The sequence below is a fragment of the Pantherophis guttatus genome, chromosome 3, assembly GCF_059756535.1.
Source record: "Pantherophis guttatus breed Tessera chromosome 3, ASM5975653v1, whole genome shotgun sequence".
Taxonomy (NCBI): domain Eukaryota; kingdom Metazoa; phylum Chordata; class Lepidosauria; order Squamata; family Colubridae; genus Pantherophis; species Pantherophis guttatus.
Genome location: NC_142065.1, coordinates 24,257,145 through 24,270,937, shown reverse-complemented (window position 1 = coordinate 24,270,937; position 13,793 = coordinate 24,257,145). Strand labels below are relative to the sequence as shown.

Sequence of the window (13,793 nt, the reverse complement as noted above, 5' to 3'; positions counted from 1 at the left end):
AATGGATGCTTTTCCTACAGCTTTAGCAACAAAACCAAAAATACCTTAGACATGATGTCTTCTAATTCACTCCGTGGCTTATATGTCCCATCATCATAACGAAATCGGTACATCACCTGTTCGTTTTTGAAGTGGTGCTTATCTGAAACTGAACCATCAAGAATAATAAACAACTTTTGTTTTCCATTTTCTAGCATGAAGTCCTCCAAATCCATGATTTGTTGAACAAGATTTGGTTACTATAAAATAATGCAGTTCTCAATTAACAATGGTAATAGGGACTGGAATTTCCATCACTAAAGTGATGTTTTCATAACGTGCAACACTACATAACCATCCTGCTTAGCAGTGGCAGTATCTGGAGTCCCTGTTTACCATTGTTAAGTGAGGACTGCATGAATAATTAAGGAAGGATCTCACAGGAATGCAATTTTTGACTTCCTGCCAGTTTCCCCATTGACTTTGCTTGTGAGGCGCTAGGAAGAAAGATCACAAATCATGATTATGTAACTATGGGACACTGCAACAGTCATCAATCCAGGCTAGTTGTCAAGTGCCTGTATCATAATCACATGACTGTGGGGAAACTGTGCTGGCTAGAACTTAAAGGACTGGTCCTAACTACCACCATTCAGTGACATCACAAGTTTGATGGGACGATGATGAATGGGTGATCATTAAATGAGGACCACCTATGCACAGACACAAAATATTGTATTAAATGGTGGTTCTTTCTTAGCAAAACATGTTTCTGCTTGCACAGATCATTGGATCTACACCCACGATAACTGTTCACATCCTTGGGGAATAGTACTAGAAGTATACTTGCTAAATTTTCTGTAGCCAAGATAAAAGTGATATTAGTAATTTGTAAAGTAATAATAAAATTGCTCTCCTTTCATATATTTAACAATTTACTTTTCTGCTTTTTCTCTCATATTACATGTTACAATTTAGAAACAACACAAACATCCAACTGGAGACCACAGCCAATGTTTTCTAGATGTAAAAAGTAAGGAGGTTGCCCTTGATGGAAATATGTGGGAATCATTACTTAGGCAAAAAGGGCTGGAATATTTTTAAAATCCAGATCAAGATCACCTAAGTTACACAGGCAGATGCCCCTCTAATTCACTGAAGTATAAGAAAGAGGAGGAGATACAGCATTGCCAGACCTGCAAAATTCTGTTATAGCTAATCTCAATAAAAGCAGTTTTAGCTTTTATGAGGAGTTGATTTCCTGTTCTGATCTACTTAGTGGGCTTGACACTAGATTGCCCTGGGGGATCAGACAGTGTACTTTTGCATTAAGGTAAAGCCATTACTGGATATAAGCCAATAACTAATAGCAATGGGATCGCAGTTTAGTGGTAAAGCACACGGTTTTTGTGTGAAAAGATTAAGATCCAAACTCTGCAATTTTCACTTAGAAAACAATCAGAGGTATAAAGTATGAGGAAGATTTTGCCATGAAAATCTATAACAGGGGCAAGCAGGGACAAATGACAATATTCATATGATAATGTAATAGTGCAAATACTATAAATTATGCTAGTGGTGTAATAGCAGTTGTATATATCGAGATTTTGCTTCACTGCTAAGACACTGTTGCAGTGTCTTAGCAGAAGACACTGGATTTTTCATTGCTGGGAACCCTGGAGAGCTCCTATCAACAATACCAGCCTACACTGACAAATAATAGCTTCCTGCGATATTGCAGTATCTTTCAGACTCTTTAAAATGGCATTGAATTAGCTTGAGAGGTGCCTTTCCATGAAGGGCTGACAGAGATCATCAGTTAAATAGTTCTTCATTATTATGACTATTACATATAATATGAAGATGTATTGTATCAAAGAAGCAACAACTTTGTTAATATTGTCATGCCAAGTGTCTGCTGTAGCAGAAGGAGATTATTCAATAGTATATCTTTATGTAATTACATAATTACAGCTATAATGTCTTTTTCCCCATTACATTGCCTAAATGAAAGGCTAGATTCTAATTATTTTCTGTGCTCAATATTTCATCACAGCATACTTGAAAATTGAGTGCACTGAACACTCAAGAACTGATGCTGTCTGTTCCAGGACTAAAGAAATAGATCTTCTCAGGATTTTAATTTATGAAAGTATCATAGGATAGGATAGGATAGGATAGGATAGGATAGGATAGGATAGGATAGGATAGGATAGGATAGGATAGGATAGGATAGAATAGAATAGAATAGAATAGAATAGAATAGAATAGAATAGAATAGAATAGAATAGAATAGAATAGAATTCTTTATTGGCCAAGTGTGATTGGACACACAAAGAATTTGTCTTTGGTGCATATGCTCTCAATGTACATAAAAAGAAATGATACATTCCTTAAGAATCATAAGGTACAACACTTAATGATAATCATAGGGTACAAATAAGCAATCAAATCATACTAGGAAACAATCAATATAAATTGTAAGCATACAGCAACAAGTTACAGTCATACCGTCATAAGTGGGAGGAGATGGGTGATAGGAACGATGAGAAGATTAATAGTAATAGTAATGCAGACTTAGTGAATAGTTTGACATTGTTGAGGGAATTATTTGTTTAGCAGAGTGATGGCATTCGGGAAAAAACTGTACTATTGTCTACTAATACTGTTAGAAAAAACATTTCTGGTGTACTAATGCAAAGAAATTATCAAAAATGTCGGTCAAATTGAATAGAAGAACTCCCCCATTAAAATTCTTTTCAGGGAGTTTACATAGGAATTAAAACAAGTCAACTTCCTTAGGAAGAAAATGCCTCCTTACTTTGAAGTTAATTTTCCAGCTTTGAACACCTGAAGGATGCAACAGGAAACCCTACTGCTTAAATAAGAAACTGATACTGTTATTGGGAAGCAGCAGGAGAAAAACAAGTCCTGGGTCTCATTGTGAAGGAGAATATCCTGCCCATCCAGCAAACCGCTGGAGAGTTATTTCACACACTAGAAACAGATTTTGATTATGCTACCCATGGGCATTCTGAGAGGAAAAACAAATTATGGCTCTGTGAACAAATGCATCTGTTCAACATATTCATTTGCTCAATGACACATCTTGATGTGTATGTAAACATCTGCTTCTTAGATCTAAAAATGTGCAACCCGCAAGATGTGAGCAATTTATTACAATGGTTGATCAGCACAGGAAACAAAGGGGAAAAAATTGTACATTTTGAAGCCTTAGGTATATCCTATTACTTTGCCATAAAATTTTACCACTCTATCTAAAAACATAACATATGAAGAGATCAGTGAGACTGATTTTTTTTTTAATTTTGCGATCCCCATGTCAAAATATGAGAGTAATCGCAAAAAAGACTTTGATTGATCCACGTAAGATATATATATATATATATATATACACACACACACACACACACACACATACATACACACACACATATTTAGTCTTTTGCTCCTATTTTTGTGATAAACTCCATGAGACACAATGTAATTTACTACTGAAGAATATACATAAATATTGTACATTACAGTTACATTGTAACAATGCCAAATGCATTGTTCTATTTTGCAATCTAAAAGAGAAGTTTAACCTTAAAGTTTATCTTAAATTACAGTTTACTTTAAATTACAGAAAACTATTGAAAATAATATTTTATTTATTTACTTATTTATCATATTTAGACACTGGTCATCTCCATTATAGAACCACTCTGATACTTTAATACCATCCATAAAAATATATATTTCTAACTTTACGAGCCACTAATAATGAATCATCATTGTAAAAGTGTAAACCTTTCCCTCTCTTCAACTTGGTTTCCAGTTTAGAAACATAGAGATGAGTCTTGTAATATGACAGCTCTCATCATTGGAATTTATTTAACCATTGCAAATTTAGGGCATGATGGGTCAGCGGTTAAAGACACTGAGCTTGTCAGCTGACAGTCCAGGTTTGAGACCGGAGCCCTGAGCAACGGGGTGAACTCCCATTACTTGCCTCAGCTCCTGCCCAACGAGCAGTTCAAAAGCATGCAAATGCAAGTAAATAAATAGGCACCATTTTGGTGGGAATTTAACAGTGTTCTTTGTGCTTCAGCATATAATCATGCTGGCCACATGATCACAGAAATGTCTTTGGCTAATGCTGACTCCCTCGACTAAGAAACAGAGATGAGCACCGCCCCCTAGAATCGGACACCACTGGACAGGGGAAACTTTTACCTCAACCTTTTGTAGCATAACTGGCCCTGGTTTGTTTTAGGAACTCTTTCAAATACACACATATTTATGTTGGCCACAAATTTATAGTATTATATTATTTCTGGAAACTATAGTATATGAAAAGCAATCTATAAAAATGTTAAAATAAGCTCCTCCAATTAGGGAGCCTCCCAAATTCTGATTGAAAGATTAGCTTTAATACATATTTGGCTTCTTTTATGCTTCTTTCAACTTAATTTAACATTATTACATCTGATGTAATTTTATACTAAAATACAAAATACTCACCATGATGGATGATGCCATTCTCCAATAGAGCTTGTCCCAGATTGACCCCTTCTTCTGGTTTGCTTATCTCCCCAATTTCTTTCAACCAAGAAACAAGCTCACTGGAAAGAAAAAGAAAAGCAGTTTAATGAACGAAACTAGTTTCCTATTTCCTTTAGGCAAAAAATAAATGTGCATGATGTGACATGACCTAAGGCATTTTTCTCTCCACCAGGTAAAGCAAAGCATATTCACATGGAAGCCACATGGTGGTTAGGATGCTGATGTTCAAATTCCTGCCCCTTCACAAAATGTCCAGAGACTCTTAGCCAATCATTTTCTGTGCACCTGGTCTACTTCAAGGAGCCTTCGTAATGTGTTTGAACAGGCTGACAAGGCAGCATTCTATGAGCCTTTCCTGAGTTTGTGTGTGCATGAACTTTGAATAGTGACATCTGTGTATGAGCCTGTAGCTTTTTCTCCTAATTATCATACTTAAAATAAAACTGTGTGAATTTTACACAAAATGCATCCTATCTAAATCATCTGCCAAACTGAATGTGTTAACTTTATTTAGAATGTATGAACATATTATGGTTACAGATTTACACAATACGTGCTGATTGTGTATAAAGAAAGGCATATCTCATAACTTTGAGTCACTCGTAATTTTGATTCTAAAGTTGTGTGTGTAATAAAGTACTGACACTTCTACAATCACCTTAAAGGTCATCAAGACTACTTCTGCAACTAATCCATGATTAACACTTGGCTTCTGAATAGCATGCCAGAGGCTGCAGTCTAACAACATATGGATGCAAGATAGAAAAAAAAACAAAACAATGTACCAGTTTGTATTAATACTGTCTCATTTGCATGTTCTGCCTTCTTTAAAATTATCATTTGGATTGAATTCCTAAACCTGGACTGCAAAATATTACTGGTTGTTCCTTGATTAGGACAAAATCCCATCAAAATGGAAGGGCAAGCTAGTGTATATAAACAGGAGGCAAACTCCACATTTACTCACACTGATGTTATTTAATTGGATAATGAAAGGTCTGCAAATGAACAACTAAGTTCAGAATGGCCCAAGACTCCATAGTTCAACCCTGAACTACATATATTGTCTTCTATTGGAATGCAGAAATTCATGTCATTTATTCAATACACGAATAAATAAAGTTAAATAATAAAAATATTGTCAAATTACAATAAAGAGTATTGTCAGTCAGCAACCTAACTTATCTTTTATTTATTTCCTTTGCTCCAGAATTTCACTATGGATAAAAAGAACTGAAGAAGCTTTTTGGACGAGAAGCAAACACTTCAAGCAAAGTGTGTGTGCAGAAACAACTGTAAGGGCATAAAGTTTGTCATGGGCTGGTTTCCACATACATCACATGTTTAATTAAGACTCTCACTGGACTCTATGTTCTATGTCGCTTTTAACAGTGTTATTGTAAGTTTGGTACTGATGAGTCAATGCGAAATGCTTGCATCTATCGCTGTTCCTTTTTTAACTGCATTGTTTAAATTATTAAAGGGGACTAGCTGTTTTAAACTTCAAGCAAAAACAAAGAAAGTCCAGTTGCTTTTTGGGGCAACCATGACCCGAATGACTGAGAATCTCCATAGACATCTGGTAGAGACTGGTATTCTTTACTGGTCATCCATTAACATCAGAAAACTATAACTTACCAATTTGTAAACTCTGATCAACTTTTTCCATTCCAGTGCCCTTCAGATATTCCAGTTGTCTTTCTACAACTATTAAATCTCATCCTGTTTAGACAGTAATTTCAACATGCAGAAATTACGTTCAGCCACACTAACTACTGAGAAATCCTGCAATGAGTTTATACAGCCTTTCTTTTTTTTATTCCCCTAAATGAATTTTAAAATGTTATTTATTTCTTTTTGGTTTTTTTTTCCTGAAACAAACTACCTGTGGCTTGGATGAGTCAGCCATTCCTAAAACATGTTGAAATTGTAGAGTCAAATTCACTGTAACTGGAGGCATGGTTTGGATAAGCAAGTGACATACACAAATGGCAAGAATTACAGCTATTTTATTGTACATCTATTTCCTCCGCAGGGGTGCACTTTCATGCTTTGTCTGGCTTTTGCAGAGCTTTGAAATAACTGATTTTTAACTTGGCAAAGTACCAGATTCCCTCAGGAAAAAGGGTAATGCCCCATTCATCAAGTGTTTTTTTTCCTTTCTTTTTTCTCTTTCTTGTTCATCCATGGCTGCAAAACAGCTGCAGTCTGTCTGGATCAGAGTTGTGGCTTATGCGTTACGACATAGCATTGCAGTCATTCATTCAGAGAAGAAAGAATACCTTCTAAGAAACCAGGGCTACTGTCCCCAGTGATATCTCATACAGTGTTTCCATCTTCTCCCTGCAATGTGTAACTTAACTCGTATGCTCGTGTTTATGATTTTCTTTGAGCCATGTCTATGATTACTGGGAGAAAGTTGAATTTAATAATAGCTCCAACTAGGTGTAAGAAGTGTGTTGGTTTTGAAAAACTAAGCAGGGTTGGACATGATTAACATGATTAACAAAATGAAAGAGCCGAGGTGGCGCAGTGGTTAGGGTGCAGTACTGCAGCTACTTCAGCTGACTGCTAATTCAGCAGATCAGCGGATCAAATATCACCGGCTCAAGGTTGACTCAGCCTTCCATCCTTCCAAGGTGGGTAAAATGAGGACCCAGATTGTTGGGGGCAATATGCTGTTTAGTATACTGTCTTTGGTGTAAGCGGCCCAGAGTCCTCGGAGAGTGGGCGGCATAGAAATATGAATAATAAATAAATAAATAAATGCCTTACAGCCACTCCTTGCACTTATGACCGTCACAGCATTCCCATGTCACACAATCAAAATTTTGGCACTGGGCAACCGGCAGACATTTATGAAAGTTGCAACGTCCTGCCAGTTTCCAACAAGCAAGGCCAATGGGGGAAGTCAGATTTGCTTAATGAGCTTGTGTTTCATTTAACAACTCCAGTGATTTGCTGAACAGCTAAGGCAGAAAAGGCTGTAAAATGGGCACAATTTATTTAACAACTGTCTTGCTTAGCAATGGAAATTCTGGTTCCAAGTATGGTCACAAGTTGAAGACTAACCCTGTAAGTTAAAAACTCCTATTATCTCTTGTGATCTCGGCAGAAGATATTACCAAAGAAACAAGACCAGTGAAAAAGATTTTGAAGAATTGGGACCTGCACTTTGACTTCTGTCTAGTACTGGTCAGAAGGATACAAATCATAAGAAAGCAAATTTGCTTTCTTGATGCAAGAGGAAAGATTAGGAAGGTCATGGACAAGTAAGGCCTTTAGAAAAAGAGCAGCTATGTTTGGAACCAATATTAAGTTCTCTACCAACAACTTTGTATACTCAGAGATCCGTCAAACAAACAATAAAAGTCCCACTTGATGTGCGTGACAAGAAGCAATGTTAGTGGTTTGAGATCAGAATAGCAAGAAAATGTGCAGGCCATATTTTGAAAGAGGGGTGGGGTGGGGTGGGGTGTAGTAAGATGAACAGATGTGAATTAACTGATCTGCTATGAAAAGCAAGTTGACTGCTAAAGTTAAGTTAGAAGCTCACAATTTTCTTTTTCTTTTTCAAAGGTTTAGCAATTGTGGGCAAAATAGAAAGATTGCTACATGGAAGGATTAAACCGTGTTTATAGTTAGATAATACTAAAAAGCAGAGACATCACCCTGCCAACAAAAGCGCGTATAGTCAAGGCTATGGTTTTCCCAGTTGCAATGTATGGCTGTGAAAGTTGGACTATAAGAAAGGCTGAGCACCAAAGAACTGAGGCCTTTGAACTATGGTGCTGAAGAAGACTCCTGCGAGTCCCTTGGACTGCAAGGCAATCAAACCGGTCAGCCCTAGAGGAGATCAACCCTGACTGCTCTTTAGAAGGCCAGATCCTGAAGATGAAACTCAAATACTTTGGCCACCTAATAAGAAGGAAGGACTCACTGGAGAAGAGCCTAATGCTGGGAACGATTGAGGGCAAAAGAAGAAGGGGACGACAGAGAATGAGGTGGCTGGATGGAGTCACCGAAGCAGTCGGCATGAGCTTAAATGGTCTCCAAGGGATGGTAGAGGACAGGAAGGCCTGGGGGAACATTGTCCATGGGGTCGCAATGGGTCAGAGCCAACTTCGCAACTAACAACAACAATAGTTAGATATGTGAATATGGAAATGCGTAAAGGAATAAGCTTCAGGTCAAAATTGGGGGTCTTTTGTTTTAAAAAAAGGTGGTGAAGCATCAAAGTACTTATAGAGAGATATTTTTAAAGCTAGAACTAGACAAAAGATGGATATAAACAAAAAGCAACCTACAGTGGGAAATATTTCATGCATCTCAAGAAAGATTATCGCAAGATGGAACTAACAACTTCTACAGGCATTTGGAACATTTGGAAAAGACAACTTCCACATCAAAACAAACAGGAGATCCCTCGTGCTCCAGTGCAGGGGTGTCAAACTCAGGTCATCACAGCGGCATCACATGACATATTGGGACTTTTTCCCTCTTCGCTAAACTGAGCATGGACAGCGCAATGACACATCCCACCCGTGGGCTGGGAGTTTGACAGCCTTGATCTAGTGCCTACAAGGATACATGATTATAGCTTCCATTCCTTCAAAATATGATCTGGATCAAGCTCAGAACCTTAATTTTTTTTTTTTAATTTGATTTATATGCCGCCCTTCTCCAGAGACTCAGGGCGGCTTACAATGCATTAAGCAATAGCCTTCATACTTTTGTATATTTATACAAAGTCAGCTTATTGCCCCCACAAACTGGGTCCTCATTTCACCTACCTTAGAAAGGATGGAAGGCTGAGTCAACCTTGAGCCTTGGAGAGATTCGAACCAGCAGTAAATTGCAGGCAGCTGTGTTAATAACAGGGTGCGTAGACCACTGTACTATCAAGGCTCCTTATGCTGATAATATCTAGACCAGCAGTGGGTTTCGCATATTCTTACCACCAGTTTGCCCTGCACGCACATGCTCGCTTCATACGCCTTCCGCACATGCACCTGGCATGCGCTTTGCTCACATACGTGCCTTCCGCGCATGCGCTTTGCCTCAAAAATGTGGCTAAATAGGACGACATACCGCAGTTGCTGCTACTGGTTTGCCTGAACTGGTATGAACCGGCTGAATACCACCTCTGATCTAGACCCATGAATGGAGTCAAACTAATCATCCTGGCACAGCTTTTCCCATCATGAAAATAATTAAACAATCTTCCCTGCAGTTGTGTTTTGTCTATTAGAAGAATACGGCAGTGGTGAAATCCTGCCGGTTCTGTCCGGCTCATGCGAACCGGTAGCAGCAGCAGCGCAAGGCTCCGCCCACCCACCCGGTTGTCTTTGCGCATATGCAAAGTGTCAAAAATTGGATTAGATTATGGTGTGTGCATGAGCGGAGTGAGCGCCCATCCACTTCCGAACCAGTAGGGAAGGTAAGTAGATTTCACCCCTGGAATATGGTCTATTAGAAGAAGATGCAGTACTCAGTGCTCATGATTACTTCTTGAGGAGTCCAATTGTGGTAGAATGTAGTGTGGAATCCCAGGAGGAAGGGGCTGCTTCCCAGAGAGTAAAGAGACAGCAGACCTTGGAAAGTCTGCTTAGCAGGAAGAGAGTTAAAGCAGTTCCTCCCTGACTATTCCCTGTGTGTATCTGTAGTTATGCAAATAGCAGCTTTACTTTGGCAAGATTCTGTTTACAGGTGAAAAAACAATAAAGGAAACTACTCTTAAGTAATTCCACATGTCATTCTTGGTTCTTGATGCCAATATGGCCTCACATCTTCATACACCACAGAATGGGATTTACCTTTGACCCTAAAGTGAGTCCTATGAAATTCTGTCGGTGTGTAAAATGCAGCTGTCATGTGAAGAATGATTGGCAATGGCAGCAAGTAACTGTAGTGTTGTGCTGTGGTGATAGATGAGGAAAACAGGGCATATTCAGGGAGAATTGGGTGTTTGATCTCTCATAGTCCAACTACTCTCGCCATCACAGCTAAAAAAAATGTACATCTGCATCTGCCAGAAACACCAATCTTTTCTTCAAGTTTACCCTGCATGTAGAAAACAGCAATCACTTTGTTGCCCAATATCTGAAAATTGATTGTTATGCAGGATGGAAATGAGAAGGAAACACCACATATTCAGAATTTCATTACTAGAAAAACTCTCTCAGATGATCTCCTATCTAATCTCCTCTTGTTAATATCTTCAGCACGTATCAGTTTTTACTCATTCATTTATCTATCAAATTTTTACTCTACCTATATCACCTGCATGGGTTTACAAACAATCTATGTTCAATGTCTTTTTAAGTCTAACATTCACACTTTTAAAAAATCACATCCTAATATTGCCCTGGCTACAAATAGTGGTTTTTTTCCCTAACTCCACTGATAAAAAGAGGCATCCTCCTACTTTTATTTCTGCATTTTAAATTTGACATTAGAAGACAAAACAATTTTTTTTCTCAGCAAAAAGAGAAGATTAGGAGAAAAGGAAGGCAAGACAAGGTAGGTTGTCAAAACTATTTTCAGATTGTAAGTGTTTGTTGTGCATTTGATTCCTTCCTTTTCTAGTGATCTTGTCCTTCCACATCGAAAAGAATCTGCTGCCATTACATAATCCAAGGGCATTATGTAGGAATGAATGATTAATTTTAATAAATTAACTGTAATAGAGGTTAAAGACCTTTCCAATTAAGTTCCATCAAAGCACATCTGATTTGGCTCCACAAACCATCCACAGAAAACTCACAGTCCTTTCAGTTAATTGGAATGAAAGGCCCCATTCAAACCAAAATCACTCACTTGCCAAGAAAGCACTTGGGAACAGTGCTTAATTTTCTCCTCCTGTCTTTGATAAGATTCACTTTCTTGTTCGTCATCATATGATACAGTTTTTCTCCTTTCTCAGCAATCATAGCATAAGCATCTCTCTCCATGCCTAGCTTCAGACCTGGAAAACAAAAGCAGAATCCTCCATAAATACTTCCCAGATAAACTTGGTCAACAACAACAGCAACAAAAATAGTTGGCCTAATACCAACTAGATTACAAACATTTTCCTTTCCTTGGTGCAAATAATTTTGTAAACAGAGAGACAAAAACAAGCTTCTCAGTTGTGAATAGACACTTCTTCTCCCCTAAATAGAGTAAGGGTAACTCTGAAGCTTCTTTTCTATCCTTTTTTTTCAATGGAAGCACTTCATTCACTTCCATCACAACTAAGGTTGTGTATATTGACAACACATCCAAGTCCATCATAAATATACTGAATTCACTGCATCAAGTTTCTGAACTAATTAGAGAAAGTGTAGTATTATGTCCAGTGCAATTCAGAACTGTTTTCATGATCAGATTTCTACTGAAATGATTTGCAGGGGGAGGGACATTCTGGCCGATTGCCATCTTCCTCCATACTACAATATTACTCCAAAACACTTGCTGACAAATTCTGCCAAAGGTAATTTGCAAAGTCAGATTGGGATAGAAAGCAGTCTGTGTAATTCAACACATTCTCAATTTGCAACTACATCATCCAATTCCCTAAGCTCTGAGGTAAGGGGAAGATTGCAATGCATCCCTTGCTCATCTGATTGGAACATAAAACATTTTTGTCTTTGTGCTGATAATGGCTTGGGTGCTGAAGTACCTCGACCAGATGGGATTGCTTTTCAATAAAATCTTGAATTCATGCCTAAAATCTCCTTGATTTCCTTCTTATCTATGACAAATAGAAATTGCCCCCAGACAAACAAATGAATCTCTAATTGTCAGCCCTCCCGGGTAAACCAGACAGGGAACATAAGCAGATGAACTAATTCTTCTTTATAATGGAAGGATACATTAGCAGAATCTTGCAAAGTTGAAAGTATAAACCTCCCACTGCCACTTTTAATTTCTTGATCCATTAGGGTGGATCTTTTCTAAGTTTGTTACTCTATCTGTTAAGCCAGGGGTCCTCAAACTTTTTAAACGGGGGGCCAATTCACGGTCCCTCAGACTGTTCGGGGGGGGGGGAACCAGCTGGGTGGTCATGGGTAGGTGGTCATGTGATTGGGTGGGCGTGGCCAATTTAGCAGTCCAAACAATACACACAAATTAAACTTTAATTTGTTATGCTACAACCTAATAGATTATCTTGATTCAACAGCTGGTTTGGATTTGACTGCTGATATTTAGTGTATAAGTTTGCACTTTGTGTATCCTCTTATACTTATATATACCGTATTTTTCAGAGTATAAGATGCACTGGAGTATAAGACGCACCTTAGTTTTTGGGGAGGAAAATAAGAAAAAAGCTGATTGGCAGATGGATTGGCCCCCAGAATATCCCCAATCAGCTGTTCCCAGAAATGAATCTTAGCAACAGGTTCCTTGGTTGTAAGCTCTGTGCCTTGCTTTTTTTTTCTTTTGCTTATTTTTCTGCCTCTGAAAGCCTCTGAAACAGCTTCAGAAAAAAAGCCTCTGAAGCTCTGTTTGGGGGCTTCTGTTCTGAAGCTTCCTTTCTGATGCTATTTTCAGCCTCTGAAACCTCCATTTGAGAAGCTGGGCGGGGCTACATTCAGAGTATAAGACGCACCCAGATTTTCACCCTCTTTTTTGGGGGAAAAAGGTGCGTCTTATACTCCGAAAAATATGGTATTTGCAGTTACCTTCAAACTGCATTTGAATTTACGTTTTGCTGGGCATGCTGTTGCAGTGGTAATGCTATTATTCATATAAGAGTAAATCAGCAACACTTCTCTTTGTAGCCATAAATACAAACAGGCATCTTACCAGCAGATAGCAACACATAATTTTGCTTTGTGCTATACTTGTCTTGTAAGCAGGGAACTGGGAAAAAACATCCAGCAAGTCCAATGTTTTGCTTGAATTTCCTGTCATTATACAATAAAACTGGCCATGGTTTATGTGTGGTGTTTTATTTTTTTAAAATAATCTTCGTAGATAAGTAGGTAACAGGAACTACTACCTCACTTGATTTTATGACTTTGGGTGTAAAACAAGGGAACAGGGCTACAAGTAGTTCTCAACTTACTACCACAATTGGGACTGGAATTTTTCATTTCGAAGTCAAAGCACCATATAACCAGACTTTATTTTAAAACCATTTTTTCCACCGTTTGTTAAAAAAAAGACAAATCACAGGATTGTTAAGTGAATCACGTGGTTGTTAAATGAATCATATAAGCATAAGTCCAAATCCTTTCCTTTGTTTAGGTTGGGGCTTT

The 13,793-nt window shown here is 38.0% G+C and overlaps 1 protein-coding gene across 2 annotated transcripts in view; it reads right to left on the bottom strand.

Moving 5' to 3' along the window:
- PREX1 (phosphatidylinositol-3,4,5-trisphosphate dependent Rac exchange factor 1) overlaps positions 1–13,793 on the bottom strand; it is a 231,675-nt gene that overhangs the window by 62,867 nt on the left and 155,015 nt on the right. For both annotated transcript variants that reach the window (XM_034413827.3, XM_034413826.3), the window contains exons 10-12: positions 11,368–11,515; positions 4,507–4,607; positions 45–148 (exon numbers count right to left, since the gene is read on the bottom strand). In XM_034413827.3, coding sequence (XP_034269718.1) covers positions 45–148; positions 4,507–4,607; positions 11,368–11,515 — 353 coding nt within the window. The remainder of the gene's footprint in view (positions 1–44; positions 149–4,506; positions 4,608–11,367; positions 11,516–13,793) is intronic.